This window comes from Planococcus citri, chromosome 1 (assembly GCF_950023065.1).
Source record: "Planococcus citri chromosome 1, ihPlaCitr1.1, whole genome shotgun sequence".
In the NCBI taxonomy this organism is placed as follows: Eukaryota; Metazoa; Arthropoda; class Insecta; order Hemiptera; family Pseudococcidae; genus Planococcus; species Planococcus citri.
In genome coordinates this window covers 69,987,145-70,008,526 of record NC_088677.1, presented here as the reverse complement: position 1 = coordinate 70,008,526, position 21,382 = coordinate 69,987,145, and the positions used below count along the sequence as shown (strand labels likewise).

The following is a 21,382-nucleotide window of genomic DNA, read 5'->3' as shown; positions in this document are numbered from 1 at the left end:
ATATTAGCAATAAGAATTTCTGATTGTTTGTTTGTTGTGTAAATTATTGTTGATGTATGTATTTGGTGTTCAATATTGTGAACTATAATTACTTAATCATTTTATTTATTTTTTTTTGTAATGATCGATAATTTTTGTGTAATTATTGTTGATATACTTGGTGTTCATTGTTCAATATTCATTGTACCTAAGCTATAATTTAAACTTTCAACTTTTTTGTAATGATCGATCATGGTTTTTCACGTCATGCGGCCGACGTGTTTTTTTTTTTAGCCCAGATCGATCAAAAGTACCTTCGCTTCATAGAATTAGCATTTGTAATAATTTTTTTTTCGTTCTTTGCTGCTAATTTAATGAATTATAATTGTGTGGTGTTTGATTTTATTGATCCATCTTTTTACAGCAAGTTATTAACGATCGAATAACGCATTGCTAATAATTATTTAAATTATACACTGTACGATCGATATCAGTGAAAATAAATCGATACAAAAATCTTTTCCGAAAAAAAAACACAAATTTTAAACACTTATTTCCGAAAAAATTGGATGTGGAATTGTGCTCTTACTGGTAAGTTGGTATTACTGATCAGAGTAAATTGAACTCAGCGGGCAGCGGCTCCAAAGTTGAGAATAATAAAATATTTGAATATGTCGAACTAGTTGCCTACTTACAAGGCGTAAAAGTTACTCGAAACGTGGAGTTTTTCAATTATTTTAAGGGGGGAAAATGATCTTGTCAATGAAGTTGCCTAAATGCCTATTCATAAGGCGGAAAAATTACTCGAAACGTGGAGTTTTTCAATGCTTTGATTATTTTTTCAATTAAAGTAATTTTTAATGCGGGAAATTGGCACCCCTGACTGATAAAAATTGAAAATCCGAACCCAGTGGTGTGGATTTAACCCAAAATTACATACTATTTTACAGTCGTCGAGCGCTCTAAAATGAAGAAAAACGTGAAAATATTTTGTGAATGTCAAAGAGGTTGCCTACTTTCAAGGTGCAAAATTTATTCGAAACGTGGAGATTTTTGACTAATTTTTCAAGAGAAAAATTATCGTTAAATAATACGCGCCTAGTTCGTGATGATTTTTGAATATTATTTTGTATCAGTGCTGCCAGACGTACGGAAAAGTCCGGATTTGTACGGAATTTTGAGATGTACGGATTGCATGTACGGAAAAACGTACGGATTTGCCAAAAAATACGGAAATGTACGGATTTCTCGATTTTTACCCTCTAAAACATGCAAAAATGGACGTTTTTTTGGTTTTTGGAACCATATTTTCAAAAAATTTTCGCTCTCGCTTCGCTCGAGCAGTAATTTTACCTTCCTTCTTTTGAAATAATCAGCATTAATCACACATAACGAAAGGTTTTCAAACAATTATGTCTGATTTCAATTTTTCATGTCTAAAAGATCAGTTTCACACGAGTTCAAAATCAAGAAACATGATATTTTTGGTTTTTTTTAGCGTACGGAAATGTACGGATTTCCTTTTTCATGAAAAATACGGATTTTTGAGGTTATTGGGCTGGCAGCACTGTTTTGTATGTAGTTAATCATATCTTCCTCCTTCCCTTCTTCATCATTACTTTTTTGGTCGTTTTATTTAGGAGGAAAAATGAAAATATTTGATAGTGTCGAAAAAGTTGCATACTCTCAAGGTAAAAAATGTATTCGAAATGTGGGGTGTTTCAATGAATTTTGATGGCAATTTTAGTTCGGAAATTGGTACCTCAATTTAGTTGAGCTTTTTTAACATTTTTTATAATTATGTACATCGAGCAGAAATTTCACTACTGGGGCAATTTTCAAAATTTCTCAATTAAACGCTAATTAACTATACGAGGGGTCGATGATTACTAATGGAACATCGCTGATTACGAATTATATATGCCATTCATTTTATGTATTCTATACTAGACTTATTGAATAAAAAGCTCAATTTTCTGAGAATCTTTGAACTTTTGGGTAAAACTAACACCGGTAATGAATTCTCCGTGTTCGAAAACCCCACCGACGACAGTTCGTACACCTTGAAATTCATCCTAAAGCTCGAAAAAAAATTAATATTCAATTCTCAATTCTAAAGACACGACTGTGGCGCTATCTGTAATGTGAATAGTAAACCAACCGCTTAAAAAGAGAACAAATTTTGGAAATAAAACGATGCAGCGCTTCAGGCGGCAATAGCAGGAACTTCTATTGTTATAGGGAAAAATGAATATAAAATACCCTTTTCTATATCCAAAAGTGGACTAACAAAAGAACTTCTCGTTTTCACCGCCTGAAGCGCTGCAATGTAAATTTCGAAATTTGTAGTTGTTTCACCTTTCGTAATATAGATAACGCTGCTACCACGTTTTTTTTCAATTGAGGTTTTTTCAATTTTTTTCATCGAGAATTCAGTTTTTGAGACTGAGCTTTTTTTAAAAATCAGAGTATTTTTACTAATTTGATGTCGCTGATTATGATTTTGATATCGTGATTTCATTTTAAAAAGGTTTAAGGCTAATTTGAGGTTGCTGATATCGATTTACACGCCATTTATTCATTTCGATGAGCTTTTACGCCGAGTGGAGGTCACTTATTATTACCTAGGAATTCAATTCATACAATTTCAAAAACACCGAAACGCTTTCAAACAAACTGAAAAAGTATATTTATTTTGTACTATACAATTCTCAACATATATAAAATTCTCTACACAGTGAACCAAATTTTAAAAGATCAAGAGCAAAAATTTAAAATAGGAATATAGTAATCAAACATCTATATACGATAGAATAATGTCAAATGAGAAAAAAAAAACAATACGAACTAGGATACCTACGCTATAAATATAATGAAGAAACAAAAGAGAAAAAAAAATAATAATCCAAAACACGTACAGCGACTCATTATACATAAGCGTATGCGTATAGCAAAAGAAAAAATACAAGAAGACGCGGTTAAACATATTGTTTTATCAAGGAATTAGTTTTTTTTAAGATACTTAATATTGTAAAGTGCAAAAAACGTATCAAAATTTTTATAAACGTCCACACACACAGACGACAAAACTTAATTCTAAGCAAACGTAAAAAAGGAAAAGGGCACGAACAAATGGCTATAGTACGACGACGAGTAAAAATACGTAAAAAAATTTTACAACTGCTCGTTCACAGCAGCTGAAAACAAAAATTATCCCCCAAGAAAGACACAATTAGCTTGGCAGTCCTTGATAAAATATGTTTCGCCAAAGCCTCTAAAACCCTCGTAGCTCTAAATCCTAGTTCAGTACTTATTGTATAATTACACAAACACACAGGTCAAAAAAACGAAAAAAAAAAGGTACACGTATTATATTATATGACATAACGTAAAAACACACAAACTTCGTAGGAATGTAAACTCTAAATTATTAAAAACTACGTCTTAAATCTATTCGCTTATACAGAGACAAAAAAAAAGGAAAAGAAAACGCGAGTTTTAGTGAAAAAAAGGTAAATTAAACGCGAAAGCTAAATCAAAATTGAAAACCAAAAAAAAATACGCCAAAATATGGCTACATTTAAGCGAAAAATGACTACGTATTTATATAAAAAAAAAAAGAAAAAAGAATCTTCATATTCACATCTTAAATTGATAAAAAAAAAGGGGGTATATTGTGTTTGTTATTATAGATTATTGTGTATCGATGAGAAAATAATTTAAACAAAGGGAGCCACCAAAAGACGCGTTGGTTTTGTTACTGAATTGTTGGTTTTTTTTGAAATTTTTCTCAACAGAAACTCGTGCACTCATCACAGATAATGCGGTCAAGTCTGTTGCTGTTCTGATTAAACGGCGAGTCCATTTTACAAGGTTCTTTCAGTAGCCAAAGGTCGAACTTTGACACGGTAAAATCGTTCTCCTTCTTTTAGGTTGTATCGATTGGTTGTCTGTGGAAAATTATCGTTTGTTAAATTCACAATTGAATGGAAATGGTGCATTACTGCACTAGAAATGAAATAGACTGTCATTTACCTTCTTAGGAGCGCAGTATTCTTTTTCAACGACTTCAGCTGGGCAATACAGTTTTCTAGGAGATCCATCTGAAAATATAATAACTCAGTTGTAACTATTTTATTCAAAAACTTGCAATAAGCAGAAGAATCAAATTAAGAGGATAATTAATTATCATTACCTGAAGCTGGTCTTAAACCAAGTTTATCGATCGAAGAAGGATGCAAGAAGTAATGGGTGTTTGAATTCTGTAAAATCGTATAGTTCCTCTGGATCTCATCCCAAACAACTAACACAGGATCTCCAACGTTGCATCTTGAATAAAACAAACAAAGTGATTTCCTTTGAACCCCAATTCATTCAATTATACACACGAAGATGATAATAAGCATACAAATATAGTAGAATATGATAATAACTTACGTCTGAATTGAGATCCTTTCAGGTACAAGGTATGATGAAGATCCGCGACTCTGCAAGAAAAAAACACAAGACATTAATTTAGACCGCACTCGATATTATTATCTGGCATACCTATGGTCCTCAATTAGGTATATGAGAGAACTCAAAACATGAATGATAATTGAAAAAAAAGCAAGAAAAAAGTAAGTACCTTAATGCTTTGCGATGAGCGATGTGATCCCACTCCAGCGCCCTAAGCAAGAAGTAAACCAAAGTTAGAAATGATAGAAAATAACAATGAAAGTGAAATTTTAAGCTATCTTAATACATTTATGTGAAATTTCAAATCTTTGGTCAGCATTTATCAATACCTACTTGCATAATTAATTGTACAGTCTTTGTACAATAAGAGCCCCTGTCAGGCATAAGACCAAAATTAGAAAACTAAACATCTCCTTCCTTTAAACCATACATTTACATATGTAGCAATAGATGAGCAAGGAAACCAAATGATCATGAAATTAATGATAATTGCTCAAAGTTCTCTAACAGTAAAAAAAAGAATATTGAAAAATTATTCAAAAATTGAAGAAAACACAAAATATCATTGCTCTTGATCTTGTACCACCATACATCAGCCTGATTTGAAAGAAAATCAACTGTCAACATTTGTAGATAATCCAGAAGTTTTTTCAAAATCTGAGAAGTTGATCACAATATCACAATAATTGAGATAGGCTCAAAGATATTCACTTGTAGTTGCATCCTGCACCGTGATTATTTACACTGTACCTTGTGCCATGCATGCAACTTAGTGTTTAGTAATTGCAAAGATTAAAAGATATTGATTAATTAATAATTGAGTAAGGTGATGAGTTGATTAATAATCATTCACAGAATGGACTTTAGGCAGAATAATGGCCTAATGTGCTGAAACTAGAGGTTTTGGGCTGAGATTAAATATTATATAATTTATTGTATTCAATCACCAAGCCCTCTTATCATTCTGACATTAATGGTAACCCACCCAACCTATGGATCACTTTCAACTCCTTCAGCAGTATGTAATACATAGTTACTTTAATTAATTATCATTCATTTAATATTTCTGTATCATTAATTCAATCAATTAAATAATTAATACGGTGTTATAATTGTTTTTCATTTATAGGAATTCCAAACATGGAAGTTATAAGAAGAGAACAAGACTAGATCTAACAGGTATAGGTATCAGGTACCTATGGTAATTTCAAAACTGTAAGAGTGTAAGGGTATGGGTATTCCCATGATGATAGCATTGAAGTTTACACTGTATATGATGATCAGAATGAACCTGAAGTTGCTGTTGAACACCATAGTATTGCTGATTTGTCTGCAAATGAAACAACCTGATTGAGACACCTCCCATGAGGCTGCCTTACATTGAACCCAATTGCCAGCACTGATTTTGTTGAAATGCTGACTCAACCTCAGTTCCTCCAAATAAAGCCGAAACACGATCAATTCATGGGTAAAGCAAACATTCCGTGGTCTGCAATGTGGCAACCTAAGTAACTAAATGTACATGCCACTGTATCAGAGTGTGATAGAGCCCATCAGCACAGCTATAGGCTTATTTCAAGGCAAAAATGATGTCTACTATGGTACCTTTTTACCAACTATTCATTCTATTCACATCAAACTTTCAGATGTTATAGATAATTAAAACAAATTAATTGTTGAAAAGAAGTTATTTTAATTCAAAAAGTTTCTGGAAATGGATTTCACTCACTATGTAGTAAGATTTGCAATTACAACTACAGTCTCACACCCAGACTACAAATTGGACTGGGTTATGATTAATCAGGATTGTATTGATCACTAGCTTCTGCTGGATGTGGTTAAAAATTTGATAAAGGAGACAGAAAAAATCTGACTCAGAACAGCCAAGCGATCCAAATTATATTTCTCACCAAGATCTGTGATCCGTGATTCGAATAATTTTTTTTGAGGATCCGCAGCAACCATGTCTGCCACTGGACAGTTACTACTTTGGAGAAGAGGTAATACTGTTCTCTACCAATACAAATTTTTGGACAGATGGACAGATGAAGTACAGATAAAGTTGTTACAACAGTATTAATACTGAAATTATTTTCAACAATATTACATTGGTTACTATTTTGGTTATTTTTTTAATTTTTTTTTTTTTTTTTTTTTTTTTTTTAATAACCTAATAACTTAAGTGAGCTGAGAGGCATTGTGTACTGTGTAAGCTCACCGGGTTGTTCTGTGTTTTTTTTTATCATTCCAGTTTCAACAACTCACCATACATATATGTTTTCTGATTTATCTATACTTCATGATTTTCATATTCGCATAATGCATATGATTTGTCTTATCTCATGTCTCAGAAGAACCTAAGTAATTACTATCAAACTGGCAAACTGTACAGTGTAAATACCTAATGATAATGATGACAAATGATGAATATGGAATGGCTGAGCCACATGAAAACAGCGATTTTTATTGCTACTGCTACCACAGATCAGAGAAATGGTGTAATGAAATGGCTGAGCTACCTCAAATTGAAAAGGCCAATTTAATTGCTGGATGTAACATTGGTGCCTAGTTATAATTGTATTATGCAACCAAAATATAAATACTAAATAGAGAGAAAATTGACATCTTCAGAAAACTGTTCAACCATAAAAGTGCAATTTTAAGATTAAGATACAGAAGAATGTTTGCATTCTGTCAAAATTAACATATGTTTGCACTTAAGTTTACAGGAGATTTTTTTTTGCGTTCATTTAATATGTCTCTAACCAATTACATGGTTATCTACATAATTATGTGTCATTAATTAATTACTTAAATCTAAAGGTTTTATGATGGATTTCACTGATTTCAGATCCATTTGTAAGCATTGAAATTGTATTGAATGATCTACACTCGATGTATTATAGCAAAGATGATATGATTTTGTATGAAAATAGACACCTCTGCTAGTAATCCATCACAAACATTTTATAGTTGAGAGTGATCACTAAGATTAGGAATTTGTAGAATGCAATAATGAATAATAATATGGAATAAAAGGTAGGGAAATGGACCTGTATAGTATGTAAAATGACTCATCAGCATAGAAAATACATTAGAGCTACCTTTGGAGAAAATGTGATGAATTCCATGCCATTTATACAGGGACATCATTTTTTTGGTGGTTGGATACCACCCATGATTTGTTTTCATCAGCCTCAGACATACATTCTGAGCAGAATGAATGAAAATGAGACATTAAAAAGAAGGGTAGTAAAATGGACCACTTGAGCCATTTTGTTCATAGCGCATATTTTAAGTGGAATTGTAAATGAGACACACATACACAGAAATGATATTAAAATTGCATCATGAGTTTTCTCTTCTACAGCCATGCTATAGAAGAATTTTTTTTCATTGACCAATTTTCAATAATTGGTATTGGAAACATTGATTCATTCATTTTTTTCAATTTTGCGCAACAAAATGTTGTGGTCCCATCATGATTTTGGTAGCAGGACCCACACGTTTTTTTTTTTCAAATGGGGCATTATGAGCTTATCTACATCATTTTGCAATTGCGGATTTACATTAAAAAGCTCAATTTTCAACAATTGGAAAAGCCTTTGTACACTTTGAAAATGCTGACCAAAAACCATAAGACAGAAAAATTATGGCTACAAATAAACCAAAACCAAATTCACCAAAAAAGAGAAAAAGAACACAATTTAGAATAAGTAATGGAAAATAACTTGCCTTTTTATAAGCAATCCTTTCCTTGAACCTGGTTCTTCCCTGTTGCATATCAGGACTGCTACTAGTGCTGGTTAGACTGGTCGAACTGCACGAATCTCTGCACAAAAAGACATACCCAATAAATCATCTGCAGTCATCATTGATATTGTATCAATTGGCAACATGAAAATTCAATCAAGTACGAACGTGTTGAACGATGTTTGAGAGCCGAATGAATACTTGGAGGTTCGTTCTTTGATCAATTCAGTTTCTAAACGAGTTTTCTCTCTTTCCAGTTCTTCAATGCGGTTTATCAACGAATAGCTACCTCTGCAAAAAGAAACGAAATTCGAAATTAAAAAGCCATTACTTCAAAAGGAAGCGTAGAATGAAACTAATTAAGAATCAACATGTCCACTCACCCTTCATGACCAGTCAACGTATGGATGGTTTCTTTATGACGCTGCAACTCGGATAACAAAGATGTTTCTCTAACTTTCATCATATCCAGCTGTTTATCGAATTCTTCCACCAATGGTCTGCGGATCGATTCTTCCAAAGACTACAAAATCAAGATCAATTAAAAATCGCCAACTTATCCAAGCAGACCAGTAGAGTAGACAACTACCTCTTTCTCCGTTTTAAATTGCGAGTTAATTTGACGCATTTCTTCTTCGAGTTTCGATTCATAAGCGTATCTCTCGTTGGCAATGGCTTGATTCAATTGCTGTTGCATATCTTGTTTAAGTTGACTAATTGCAGCTTCGTGTGCGCCATATTCGATGATATCGCCACGCTAAGAACAATTCACAACGATTAAGAAATCAAACCTCGAAAATGCACAGGACCATAATTCCATTGAAAAAATGAATCTTTCTTACCCGTACCTCGATTTTCTCCAAACTCGTGTCACTTGGGCTGCGCTCCATGTTCGTACAAGTCATTAGTTTGAAACGTTGACGTAAAGCTTCCATTTCTTTTTTATGTTTGATGGTCAGTTCTTCGGTAATTTCTTTGATGATTTGCGCTTTCTGCTGAGCGACTACTTCGTTGACTCGTTTCTCGAACTTTTCTTCTTCGCTTTCTTCGTCCATTTTTTCTGTTTCGATGGTGGATATTTTGAAATAGAGCGATTTTATCTTGTCGTCTTTCTGGTGTAATTTCTGCTCACGAAGAAAACAATATAGTGAGTTAAAATGGATGTTCGAGGGATTCTATTCAGTCAAAGAAGGGTAAAAATACGAGCGGTACGAACTTGTAGAAGCGTGTGTATGTGACTCTGTTGTTGTTGTGATTCGCTATATAGTTTTTGCATAACGGCGATGATTTCGGACTGGTGAGAATAAACCCAGCTTCGTAAAGCGGACAAGTCATTTCGTAATGAGATCACTGTGTTGTGAGCGACGGTTCCTAAAACGGCCATACCGTCTCTCATGGTTTTCATGTCGTTCTGTAAAAATAATACATTGTAGATATTTTTGTCATTGATGTAACGTACGAGTAAATTCAAAAAAATTATCAACAAGGGCATCTCTCAGTCATTCAAGTCATGAAATTTGCTCAATTTTTTTTTTTTTTTTTTAAACCAAAGCATAAGGCTCATGGGGTAGTTTCCCAAAAAGAATTGTGCTTACCAAATGGAACATTACGGGTCATATGTACGAGAGAGGGGCTGAATTTTCCAAAAATTGCATGAATTGCAAAAAAAATCTATTTGGCTGTCGTATTATGACGGAAAATCCCATTTTTGATCCACATTTAGAGACCCAATTTTGAATCAAAGAAGGAAAATAGTAGTTTTGGGAGGCTCCAATTTTTCAAAAAACTTAGTAAGTATAAAATGTCAAAAAATATTTTTGGGGGGATCAGCTCAGCAGATCCTCAACTTCCGACAGAAAAATTAGCAAATTCGATGACCAGGTGATCGAGAGAGGTCTCCCTCGTACGTTGAAAAAAATAAATTCACGAACCTCGTGTTTAACTCGATCCGACTCCTTCTCCAGATCATCTTTTTTCTCTCTGGTGCTGCTGTCTTCGTACGACATAGCCACCACTAAATCTTGAGTTTTGGACGCGTTCGACGACGAAGACATAACAACAGCTAATCGATCGTCATCGTTGGTTTTCTGTTTGGGTGCGCCCTCGTCTTCGATTTCGCTCAACGTTAAAGACTTGGACAGGAAGAAATTACGAATGGAGTCGACGTCCGGTAATTGAACGCATTCTTCTAGGTCTGGTAAATGTTGACATAACTGTTTCAGGTCATCTTCGCAAAGCTGCGGAGTAAAACAAACAAAAAATACAACAGGTTGTTAATTTCGTCCATAATAATGACAAAACGAACCGAGAAATTTTTTAGGAGATGGATTCTTACCGCTGGTAAATTATTATCGAATATAGGAGGCGACTGGGTGGCAAAATTCGACGGCATGTCTTTCAATCCGGGGAACAGGCATTCTAGAAAATGGCCTTCGAACTGAGCCATGAATTTTTTCCTCCGTTCGGTTTCTTCGCTATAAATAGTGAATATTTTACAAGCCAGGTCGCTTGCCCACTGTAAAAGTAATCGTCAATGAATAAAATGAATTTCTGGCATCGCAGGCTGCATTTTTCTGATCACTCTTGTAAACGCATTATACGAACCATTAAAAAAGCCTGAGAATACGATCGACGTCTGACAACTTCGGACACAGCCGAGAAATAATTTTTAGGCGTCGAATGTAACTGTTGCACCACTTCGACATATTGACGAACGCGTTTCATATTCGCACCATGTAGTAATAACATTGAGCGTATTTCAGCAGCTCGTTCTTGAATAGTCATCACAGCCCTGAAAGGAGCGATACAGAGAGCACATAGATTAGCAATCCAAATTCTACAATGTATAGAAGCAATGTACTTCAAAAACTTACTTCAATTTCTTATGGATAATATCACAGAGTTCCTTTTTAGTTTGCAGACACATAAATCTACAATTCCGTACATTGGTATGGTTCGCCTTCATCGCACGCAGCGTGTCTCGATGCGCCGCTATCAAATCTGGCAGTATCGAATCATCTCTCAAATCCGAAATACGTCTATGGTTATGTTGTATGCCCTGCGAACAGATAATTAAGAAATTTTGTTAAAATATCATAGGAAAAAAAACAGGAAAATTTTAATTGAAAATTGGAAAAAAAATTACAAAAAAAAAAAACATTTTAATTAAAATCTGAAAATGAAACTTGATTGAGACTACTATATTTTACAATATTTCAGCAGCAGGTAGGGCTTTTGGAATTTTTTAGTAAAAAAAATTAGACTATCAATTTGGCAACTTTTTGGTAAATAAGCGAGATTTTTGGAAAATTTTTGAAAAAAAGAAACAAAGACTTCAAAACAATTAAAAATTTTTGCGAAAAAAGGAGAATTTTTGGCAAAAAAGCGAGAATTTGGAAAGTTTTGGGGTAAAAGGAACACTTTTGAAAACATTTGACGAAAACGGTGGCTTTTTACAAATTTTGACAGAAGGCGAAACATTTTGCTATTTTTAGAGGAAAACAAGACTATGACAATTTTAGCAAAAGGCATGACTTTTTGGCAGTTTCTGGCAAAAAAGCAAAACTTAATTTCAGAGCAAATTTTGGAAGACAAATCAAAATTTTAGACCAAAATAAAGACTGGGAAAATTCTCAATTTTTGGCAAAATGCGAAACTCCTACACAAAAAAATGAGGCTACTGTAAATTTTCTGTAAAAAAGTAAGTTTTTAGCAATTTTAGGTGAAAAAATGGAATTTATTCACAATTTTGGCAAAACGCAAGAATAATTTTTAGAAAACATTTTGAGCGACTGGAGAGGGTGGGATGAATTTTTTTGGAAATTTCAAATAAAAGAGCGACAATTTTAGAGGAATTTTTCACAAAAAAATTGACTTTCAGGCGCGATTTTGAGCGAAGACGAGATTTTCAGAAACTTTTGGTAGAAATGGAAATTTTGAATTAAACATTTTAGTAAAAAGGCAAAACTTTTCAACAATTTTTGGAAAAAAAACAGAAGTACATATTTGACAATTTTTAACAAAAAAATGAATGCTTTTAGCAATTCTGGGTGAAAAAGTGATTTCTAAAAATAAAAAGCTCTCTCCTGAAAAATTGACTCACTTGAGAACTGAATGTACCACTTTTATTTCAATTTTTTCATGAAGAGGAGCCTGATAGTCTAATTCCTGATTTAATTTTTTTAAATGATTTTTTATAATCCTTCAGGCTCTTTTTGAAAATTTGACACGTGTTAATTTTATGTCATAAGTCATAATCATTCCTACTCGAAAGTTCCAAGTTCCGAAAGAAAAGGAAAATCAAAGGAAAGTTTTCTGAAAGTTTCTAAGATCGATAAAGAAATGAGTATTATTCAGAGACCAAAAACGGATTTTGTGAACGATCCTGTTCAAATAATGGAGTTGATTTTAAAATTTTTGACCTTCAATACCATCAACCGGAGGTGAGGAGGAGGGGGGAGGGTGAAACTTATAAAATTCAGTTCAAAAATCGTGATGAGTAATTCCATGGGTCAAAAAATTATGTTTAAACGAACTGATTTTTAAGGAAAGGGGGGGGGGGTGAAATTACATTCAAAAATTTTCGAAAATGCAATAGAAACTTCAATCATTGATACGGGTATTCCCTTTTTTTACTCAAGAAAAACACTTAAAAATTGAAAAAAAATCAACTCTTCATCATAAAAGGGAATGAAGTTGAAAAATCACCACCAACATTGTTTTTGAGTTCGAATATCTTTTCAATCCCCATTCTTTTAACAACCAACAAGCATTTTTTTCAAAATTGGATTTTTACTCGTAGTTTTAGAAGTAAAATTCAATATCCCTCTCCTCCCATCTCCTGATAATTTGTCGACCATTCAAGTACTTATACATACCGAAAATCAAAAAATGCTAAAAATTGGCAAGAAGACGATAAATACTTTGAAAAGTAAACGAAAAACACATTTTCTGCCAGCTTATAAGCAATGGATCGTGTGGGTATTATTTTTGAAATTTCAAAATACGTAAATAGATTTTAAAGTTCAACACAGTGGGAAAAAATGCAAAAAATTTGATCGTATTTACATAGATTGAAAATGAGAGTATTCGCTCAAACGTCAAATTTCAACTAATTTTATCAAAAAATAACCACGATTGAGTCGAAATATCTTCCTGCAGGAGGCTCAAAAATATTCTCCAACAATTAAAAATATAAGTAGAAAAAATCAACTCGAACGAATTCTCATATCACAGTCCCAAGCTGATAGCGTAATAGCTTTTCAACATTATTCGCCTACGTAAAAAAAAAACTCGACTCTCACACTTGGCAACAATGTAACTGCAATTCGAAGTTCAAGTTTTTACGCAAACGAGCTAAAATACCACACCACAGAATACGCAACCCGTCGCGAAAATCTACGGGTGACACCTATGACCCTTGTCAAGTCAATTATACAATAATATACCTACTAAAGGCACACAACAACGACAACCATGTACTTCTCTCGTACAGACTACGGAGTCAGCGGTGTTCTTTGACCGAGACCCTGTGCCTGTGCTGTCGATAGATATACGATACGATTACGATACGATAAGGTACCCACGAAGAAGAAAGAAATCCAAGAGAAACGCAACTTACATCTGATTTACTCATCTGATCGTTGAACAAGTCTTTAATACGCTGGCAAATCTGTTGCAGGTTCATTAATTTTTCGACTATTTCGCTGACGTTACGTACGCTGGATAATTCGTCGGCGCTAATTAACGTATTGATGTCATCTTTCAACGAGACCAAAGCGTGTTCGTCGTACTAAAAAAAAAAATCATCGAAAATCAGCACACAGATCGTAATTGAGAAGATCAAGATTTATACGAATACGAATCGTATCTCGATCATTATTGTAATCTATAAGATCACCTACCCTTGCCAATGCAGCTCTACTCATCTCGACCGTATTCTCCAAACTTTGCTCGGGGTCTTTGGCCGAGATCCATTCCAGTAAAGAGACATCGTTGGTTTTGGACTTATCGCAACATGTCTCCATTCTGGCACGTTCTTCTTCGTTGCCATCGAGTAGGGCTGGTAAAATTGGTATTTTTGATAACAAGGCTAGATCTTCCGAGAACCTAGAAGCAACAGCAGTGCGACAAGTTACGTTAAAAATCTTACGTAATCGCATTTCATTTTTTTTGCACCGGTGCAGGTATCATTACATATACACGTCGAATAGACCGGTGCTCATTTGGATGAATGAACCGTAGACCGTAGCAGGTAAGTAGGTACATAAATAACCCATACCTGTCAATCAGATCTATATTTTTTGCTCTAGTTTCCAGGTATTTATTGTACGAGGAGTCGAAAGCCGCCAGTTGCCCTTCGAATGTGCGTAATACATCGTCCAAATTTGCCAAAGCCGCCGAGAAACCTGCAAAAATTTAATTAAATTTCATTTAACGATGATAATATTTTTAATATCTAACGTAAAGAACATTGTAGTACATACAAATGCATCATATTTTACTCTTCCTTATCGAGTACTATAAACAAACTACGACCTACATAAATTTTAAAAAACGTAATAATTCACTACAATTTTCATCTTCATTCAATCTCTCTCACACCCTTCTCGTATAATAAAACAATCACGTAAGTAATTCATCTTCTCGCAAACGATATCGAATTCATCAATATTTTTACACCTCTTATCAACGAGCAGTCGAGCAAGTATCAATGTTTCAATGAAAAAAACGAGAGAAAAAAAATCGCTCATTATAAAAATTTAATCCCAATAAAATTTACGTCGTAGACGTCTCGTAAATTTGGGTCAGATACGCGGAAACACGACAAAAATTACGTCAATATCGCGAAAATAATCGCCGAATTGAGGACTCTGTGTTCGGAAAATATTGAAACGTAAAAAAAAACAACGAAGTGATGTATAATATTGCACGTTTCTGGGAAAAATTATTCATACGGAGGAAAAAGAAAAGAGCTTGCGTTATATTTTTCTGAAATGAAAAATGTCAACGACTCACGATACGTAGAAATCGGCACGTTTTCGTGAGTCTTTTCTTGAGGTTCATTTTTTTCAAGGGTAAGAGGAGAAGGAATAGGTTTCCGAAAATTTGAAGTCTCTAACGATAAGATTCAAGTTTTCTCCATAAATTTTTGAAATAAGCACTGATTATATCGAAGATGTGGAAATATGAGAATTAATTTCTATAAATTCCAACTTGCCCAACCCAAAAAGTTACCTTTTCCGCAAATTCCAATTTTATGAGTAATTTTTAAAACCAAATTTTACCTCCCCTCCACACCCAAAAATTATTATGGCGACGTTTGGTAATAGGCGGAATTCCTGGAGAAAATTTGAAATAAAACTTTAAAATCTAAATTAGTTATCTCATGTACTTTTAGAACCATTTTCAATCTTTTCAAGAATTTTTTCAAATTTCCGAAAAATTCCAAAAAATCAAAAAAAAAAGTTCAAAATAAATCCAATTAAGTAGAATGAGAAAGAAGTAACTGTTTCAAGTCACCATATTTTCATTTCTTTGAAATTATCAAAAATAGAATTCCCCATTTTTAACCTCATTCAGGAGATTAGACGATGATTATGGGTATGAGGAGGGGGCAAAAGTCTCAAACTAGAAATTTCAATCACAATTTTTAGACATCATTTTACAGATTTTATTCCCCTCTGAAAATTTCTAACAGTAGATACGAGTATTTTCAATTTTGAACCCTATTCAGATGAATAGATCACAGTTAGGAAGAGGAAGGGGAGGGTGCCAAAGTCTCTAGACCTGACCGAAAATTACATTAACATTACTATCATAGTTTTTTTCAGACATCATTTCACAGATTCTTTCACCTCACAATCAGATTATCAAAAACAGAAATTTCAATTTTTGAACCCCATTCAGATCATTAAAATGACGATTGGGAAAGGAAGGGAAGCGAAGGGGGAGGGTGCCAAGTATCAGGCCGGAAATTTACATTACGTCACAGTCTTCAGACATCATTTTACAGCATTTTTCCAGAAAATTTTCAATTTTGATCATTGAATCTCGTTTAGATGATCAGACGACGGGGACAGGAGAAAAGTGTCCATTTGCAAAATTTGAAAATTTTTACTGCAGTTTCTGGCATGACTTTTTCAGACGAACAAAAAAGATTCTTTTCTAAATTGTCTATTCCTAAAAGTGAAAGCATTACTAGTAAATTTTGAAAAAAAAAAAAAAATAGAATCGTTTCACCAAAGTTCCTCAAATTTTTCCAAAATTGAATTTTGTAACATTTTGAAGGCGAGTTCTTGAATAACCTTTCAAGATAATAAAAAAAAGTTATTTTTATGAAATTGCTCATCTTTGAAATTATATTATTGAAAAATCTGAAAGGAATGATATTTTATTGCAATTTCAAGGCACCCTCAAAAATTCATTAGCTCATATTATCATCCCTTAATTTCAGCGATAAGTGAGCTGTTTTGTAGGGGAAACTTTTTTTGTTCGTCCTGAAAAGTTGTGCAAAAAAACAATTGATCAAAAATTTAGTTTTTCAAAATTCAGATACCCCAACGCCCTCTTTTATACATATGTATAAGAATATTTATGGGAAACCTGTCAAATAAAGTTCTTATTTAAGTTGGTATTGAAATCGAAAATCAAAAATTTGCACATTTTTCGCGTCGACTAGAATGAGAAAAAATTCCAACAAAAATTTTGGACTCTCGGAACCATCATTTTGGAACTGGGGGGGGGGCGGTCCAAAATTTGATTTTTTAAGCCAATTTTTTAATTTTTCACCAAATTAAGATAAGTAGTTCGTGTTTCCTGGAATGCTCTACTTATAGAAGGGTGGGCAGGACCTATGCCATTCTTTCGAATTTTTTCACCATTTCGTGCTGCATAGTAAGAACCTTTCAACTTTGAGAAAAAGACCATCACGATTTCACAAGTACCTATAGTGATAGCGAATCATATCTGAAATAATGAAGTTTTTTCGTTACTTTTCCAGAAAATTACTCATTATTTTCAACTAGGTGGGATGAAGAATTCTTCATTTTTTTTAAATTTTTTGCATCCACAATTTTTGATAGGGAGAAATAAGGCAGCAAAAGAGAAAAACAACACAGCATGAATAGAAGTGAAAAAGACCAACATTTTTGAACTCAGCGCGAAATTTTAAATCATTTTGACAGGTCACATCAATACTCTAAAATTAATATTCTCACAGTATACGTATCTCAAAAGGAGAGGTTGGAAGGAGAGGAGATGAATTTTTTGAAATAACGACATACCGGAATGAAAAACACATAACACAAATGAGCAATTCGAGTTCCATAATAAACATAACTTCCCAACATTAATTTCATAAACATGCAAGGTCAAATTAATTTCTTCACTCGGAGTCGACTATGCAGGCAAATTTCAACAGGAGGGAGAGGAAGGGGAAAATGAACACATGAACACTATTTTCGAATTCGGTGTGAAATTTTAACCCATTTTGATAGGTCACACCTATATTTTCAAATAAATGCATCAATACTAAAATTTGAGGATGGAGGGGAGGGGGCGGATGACAACTCCTCAATTTCGCGTTATGAGCAGATACTCTTCGGCTGTTTTCATTTCATTGCCAGACAAAATTTGAAGAACCGTTTGGTTTCCATTACAATCGTTTTCGAATCAACAGAAACATTTCACCAACCACCACCCCCCCCCCACCGAAACGCAAGGAAATTGCATTCCTGTTGTAATAGAATGCGGTTATGTAGAATGCCATAAAAAAAATACGTAATGAGTTCGTCAAATGTTTGTTAGTTTCGATCATGCCCATAATATCATGTTTGATAGCTTACTCCCCTCCCCCCCCCCCCTATTTATTACCCGGGAAAAATGTATAGGAAAATATCAGATAAATTTAATTTTAGAGCGTTTTTTCATCCATCGATCGTTCATCAATTCATCATAATTCGTGTCGGATTCATTTCATTCGGAAGACAAAATCACTAAACTATATCCCCCCCCGCCCATTTTACTCATCGCCCATTTTCTACGCCAATCGCAGCAAAAATAAGTAGGTCGTGTGAGGTATCGTTTGATACGTAAATCCTCGCATCGACTCCAATTCCGAGGGTATTTTTTGAATTTAACCTCTTCCATCTCACACGTTACCCATCATATCGTACCTAAAAATCAATTATCGTCGCAAAAATATACAAACCTTGATGTTGCAATAACTGATCGGTGTTGATTTTATCGCATAACATCTTCGCCTCGGTGGCCTGCTCGACATATTTTTTCGCCAGCTGGGATCCTTTCTCGATGGTATAAAGGGATACCGGAGCTGATAAATTTTCAATACTGTCGAAGAGCTGATTGAGTTCATTATCTGTAACATAAACAATACAAGCAAATTAAATATCGACTACTCGAATTACAAAATCATCAACGACAGCGTTACAAATCGTTCTGCACACCAGAACATAATTATATGGCAACACGTATATGTATAGGTAGGTACGTAAGAAATAATCGTAATAATATAATAACTCGAGTACAAGTAGGTACAGTATACTCGGTAACCAGATAAATAAAATTAAAACAACTCGCGATGTAGGATATTTTCAATTCACTAACACGATAGGTAGAGGTACAAAACAAAAAAAACCGAGCCGAAAACCTTGAAAAAAACAAACGATTCGGCGTACGTTGACAACGCAATTTAATCATGTTCTAATGACTCTATACGAGCCTAAAAAAAAAAAACCGCTTACCGTTATACCTGCCTACCTATAGCTAATAAAATTGGAGTATTTGTTTAAATTTTACGAGCCTATTTCACGCACCTGGGTACCCCATTTGATATAGATATTGGAAAAGAATCAGATCGAGTCGATTATCTCGCACATATTGAGAGATCATAATTATGCTTTCTTTTTACGAGCATCTTGGCGAGGAAAAATCTACCTACGCGTGAAAATCGTCTAGAGAAAAATTCATTCGGTAATCGTCCAACTTAGAGTCTAAAAATATCCCAGAAACCGAACGTGAAATTACAGCTATGTTAGTTTTTCGTCAACAATCCGACTCAATGTACGAGCTTATCGTTTAATTGATTAACGTCATATCGGAAAATTCCCAAATAAACCCGCTTCCTTATTTACAAAAGCGAAAGTCTCCCTTCGCCTCTACCTTTCACCTGTCCATTGTAGGTTTGCCATTCTGATTCCCATTGGTATTGGTATTAAAACCAATAGGTACGATAAACGTAAACAAAGTGACAGCTCGACGAGTTCACCAACAAGAGGGGTTCGAGGAGTAGAGGCAGATAGGTAATCGACGGCATAAAAAAAGACAATACCATCCGAAGGTCTACAACACCGCGAACCGCGAGTAAGTATATACAATTTATATTTAAATTCAGCCATCGCGTCGATTTCGATCATAAAAATCGCCGCCGAACCTCGTACCTATACCGACGACATTTTCACGCCTTATCAACATTCACAACTTGAAGTGAAGGCAGAGCGTGTGTTAATGAATCGGCGAAAAAATAAATTATTAAATGTACTCGCTAACGAGTTTCGTCGAACGTTGTGTATCTACTGCATGGTTAAAATTACGTCAAATCTCGTGCACGTGTTCGCAACAAAGAAGTATATTAGGCAACGTGACGACGTCTCGACGTGATCTTTAAAACAAAACAAAATAAAACGACAAATAACGAAAAAACTAGATCTTTTGTGCATTCTCATGTGAAAGAAAAATACGTACTTAGCGAAGACCAGCAAGCAGCAGGGGTTTCCCAAATCAACCCCCTTCACTCCTCAACAATCTGAGCTTTACCTGTCACAATTATTGTTATTTGAAATATGCGCCGATGAAACACGTGGCCGAACTTTTTTTTAGTAGCTTATCAATATCACTTCAATGTACAAAAAAACAATGATAACGAACAAATAATAACACTGCACACAACGTTAAGGAAAGAGCCGCCTTTTCACTTGAAAATCATACAGTGATAATGAAATTGATAGCTTGGCAAAATAACAAAACCAGACTGGCGATTGCGATAAGTGAATGAAAACAAAGTGTCTACCGTGTCTAGGGTCGACTGAATTGAAAAAAAAATGAATTTCATACCTTTTCTTTGACCTTTTCGGACAAATCTACGAATTTTTGAAACCATAATACCGGTTTTTGATACAAAAAATTCGGGAAAACTTCAAATACCTAATACATTACCTGAAAAAACCAAAAGGCAACCCAGACAACCGAAAAAAATGTGAAGTACATTTCAGCATACTCGGATTGTTTCAAACCCCCCTTCCCTATCCACTTGGGAATCTGGAAAATTTTCATTTGAATTAATCATTTTCTATGTACTATCTAAACCTCAGAATTTTCAACTTGGCTCAAATTTTTCTAAAAACAGAATTTCTATAGATTCTCATAGAAATGACTTTTTTTGACTTTTCTGGGTTCTCAGCTCAATTTGAATTTATCAATCAATTCACAAACGTCTGTGGGGTGTTTACGAAGCAATTGCTCTCATTTAAGAAACTCGACTTAGTTTTGCCTCTAATAACTGAACAGTTTCATTTCCATTATATTTCTAGCTAAAAAATTGAAGTGAGTTCTATTTCTACATTCATATTTCATCTTGAAAAAAAGTGAGAAGAAGGGGAAAAGGGAGTTCAAAACCCTGAAAATTTTGAAGATTTTTTTTTACAATTTCAATTTTTGCACATTTTAGCATTTTGCTGACTTTCTTCAACTCCAAAAACCAAAAAATACAAAAAAAGGCAAAACACAGAGAATGAGTTAGACCTCATGACAACCATTTGAAGGCATTTACAGGCACCAACATTTTTAAAAACAACGAAAATTCACCAGATTCGAAAACTTTTTCGACTAAAAAATTTAAATGGATAATCTGAATGATACAGTGAGGACATTTGGCAATTACAGTGAATTGAAAGTAGGGGTTGGGGTTCGAATATGCCCCAAAATTTGAAAAATCAGCACTTTATCCATTTAGAAAAAAAAAAGATGTTTTTGGAAGAGGCGCTGAATGTAGATTTCGTGTTGAATTTAATGGTGAACTTCAAATACTCAAAATTGACTTGGGTTCTTGATTTGAGCTCATCTCCCCTCACCCCCCCCCACATTTGAAATAAAATATTATCCAAGGTGTTTTTTC

The 21,382-nt window shown here is 34.0% G+C and overlaps 1 protein-coding gene across 5 annotated transcripts in view; it reads right to left on the bottom strand.

Moving 5' to 3' along the window:
• Nucleotides 1-2,651: 2,651 nt before the first annotated feature.
• The window catches only part of Atg17 (autophagy-related 17), a 52,092-nt gene continuing 33,361 nt past the window's right edge, over nucleotides 2,652-21,382 (bottom strand). Inside the window, exons 4-22 of one of the 5 annotated variants that reach the window (XM_065351648.1) lie at nucleotides 18,401-18,568; nucleotides 14,471-14,597; nucleotides 14,094-14,298; nucleotides 13,811-13,981; nucleotides 11,064-11,248; nucleotides 10,795-10,981; nucleotides 10,526-10,705; nucleotides 10,122-10,427; nucleotides 9,407-9,601; nucleotides 9,033-9,314; nucleotides 8,780-8,947; nucleotides 8,574-8,713; nucleotides 8,359-8,481; nucleotides 8,173-8,269; nucleotides 4,607-4,648; nucleotides 4,417-4,466; nucleotides 4,175-4,335; nucleotides 4,015-4,082; nucleotides 2,652-3,929 (exon numbers count right to left, since the gene is read on the bottom strand). In XM_065351648.1, coding sequence (XP_065207720.1) covers nucleotides 3,846-3,929; nucleotides 4,015-4,082; nucleotides 4,175-4,335; nucleotides 4,417-4,466; nucleotides 4,607-4,648; nucleotides 8,173-8,269; nucleotides 8,359-8,481; nucleotides 8,574-8,713; nucleotides 8,780-8,947; nucleotides 9,033-9,314; nucleotides 9,407-9,601; nucleotides 10,122-10,427; nucleotides 10,526-10,705; nucleotides 10,795-10,981; nucleotides 11,064-11,248; nucleotides 13,811-13,981; nucleotides 14,094-14,298; nucleotides 14,471-14,597; nucleotides 18,401-18,568 — 2,939 coding nt within the window. In that variant the 3' untranslated portion in view covers nucleotides 2,652-3,845. The remainder of the gene's footprint in view (nucleotides 3,930-4,014; nucleotides 4,083-4,174; nucleotides 4,336-4,416; nucleotides 4,467-4,606; nucleotides 4,649-8,172; nucleotides 8,270-8,358; nucleotides 8,482-8,573; nucleotides 8,714-8,779; nucleotides 8,948-9,032; nucleotides 9,315-9,406; nucleotides 9,602-10,121; nucleotides 10,428-10,525; nucleotides 10,706-10,794; nucleotides 10,982-11,063; nucleotides 11,249-13,810; nucleotides 13,982-14,093; nucleotides 14,299-14,470; nucleotides 14,598-18,400; nucleotides 18,569-21,382) is intronic. The other 4 variants (XM_065351814.1, XM_065351732.1, XM_065351892.1 and 1 more) reach the window with 4 other exon arrangements.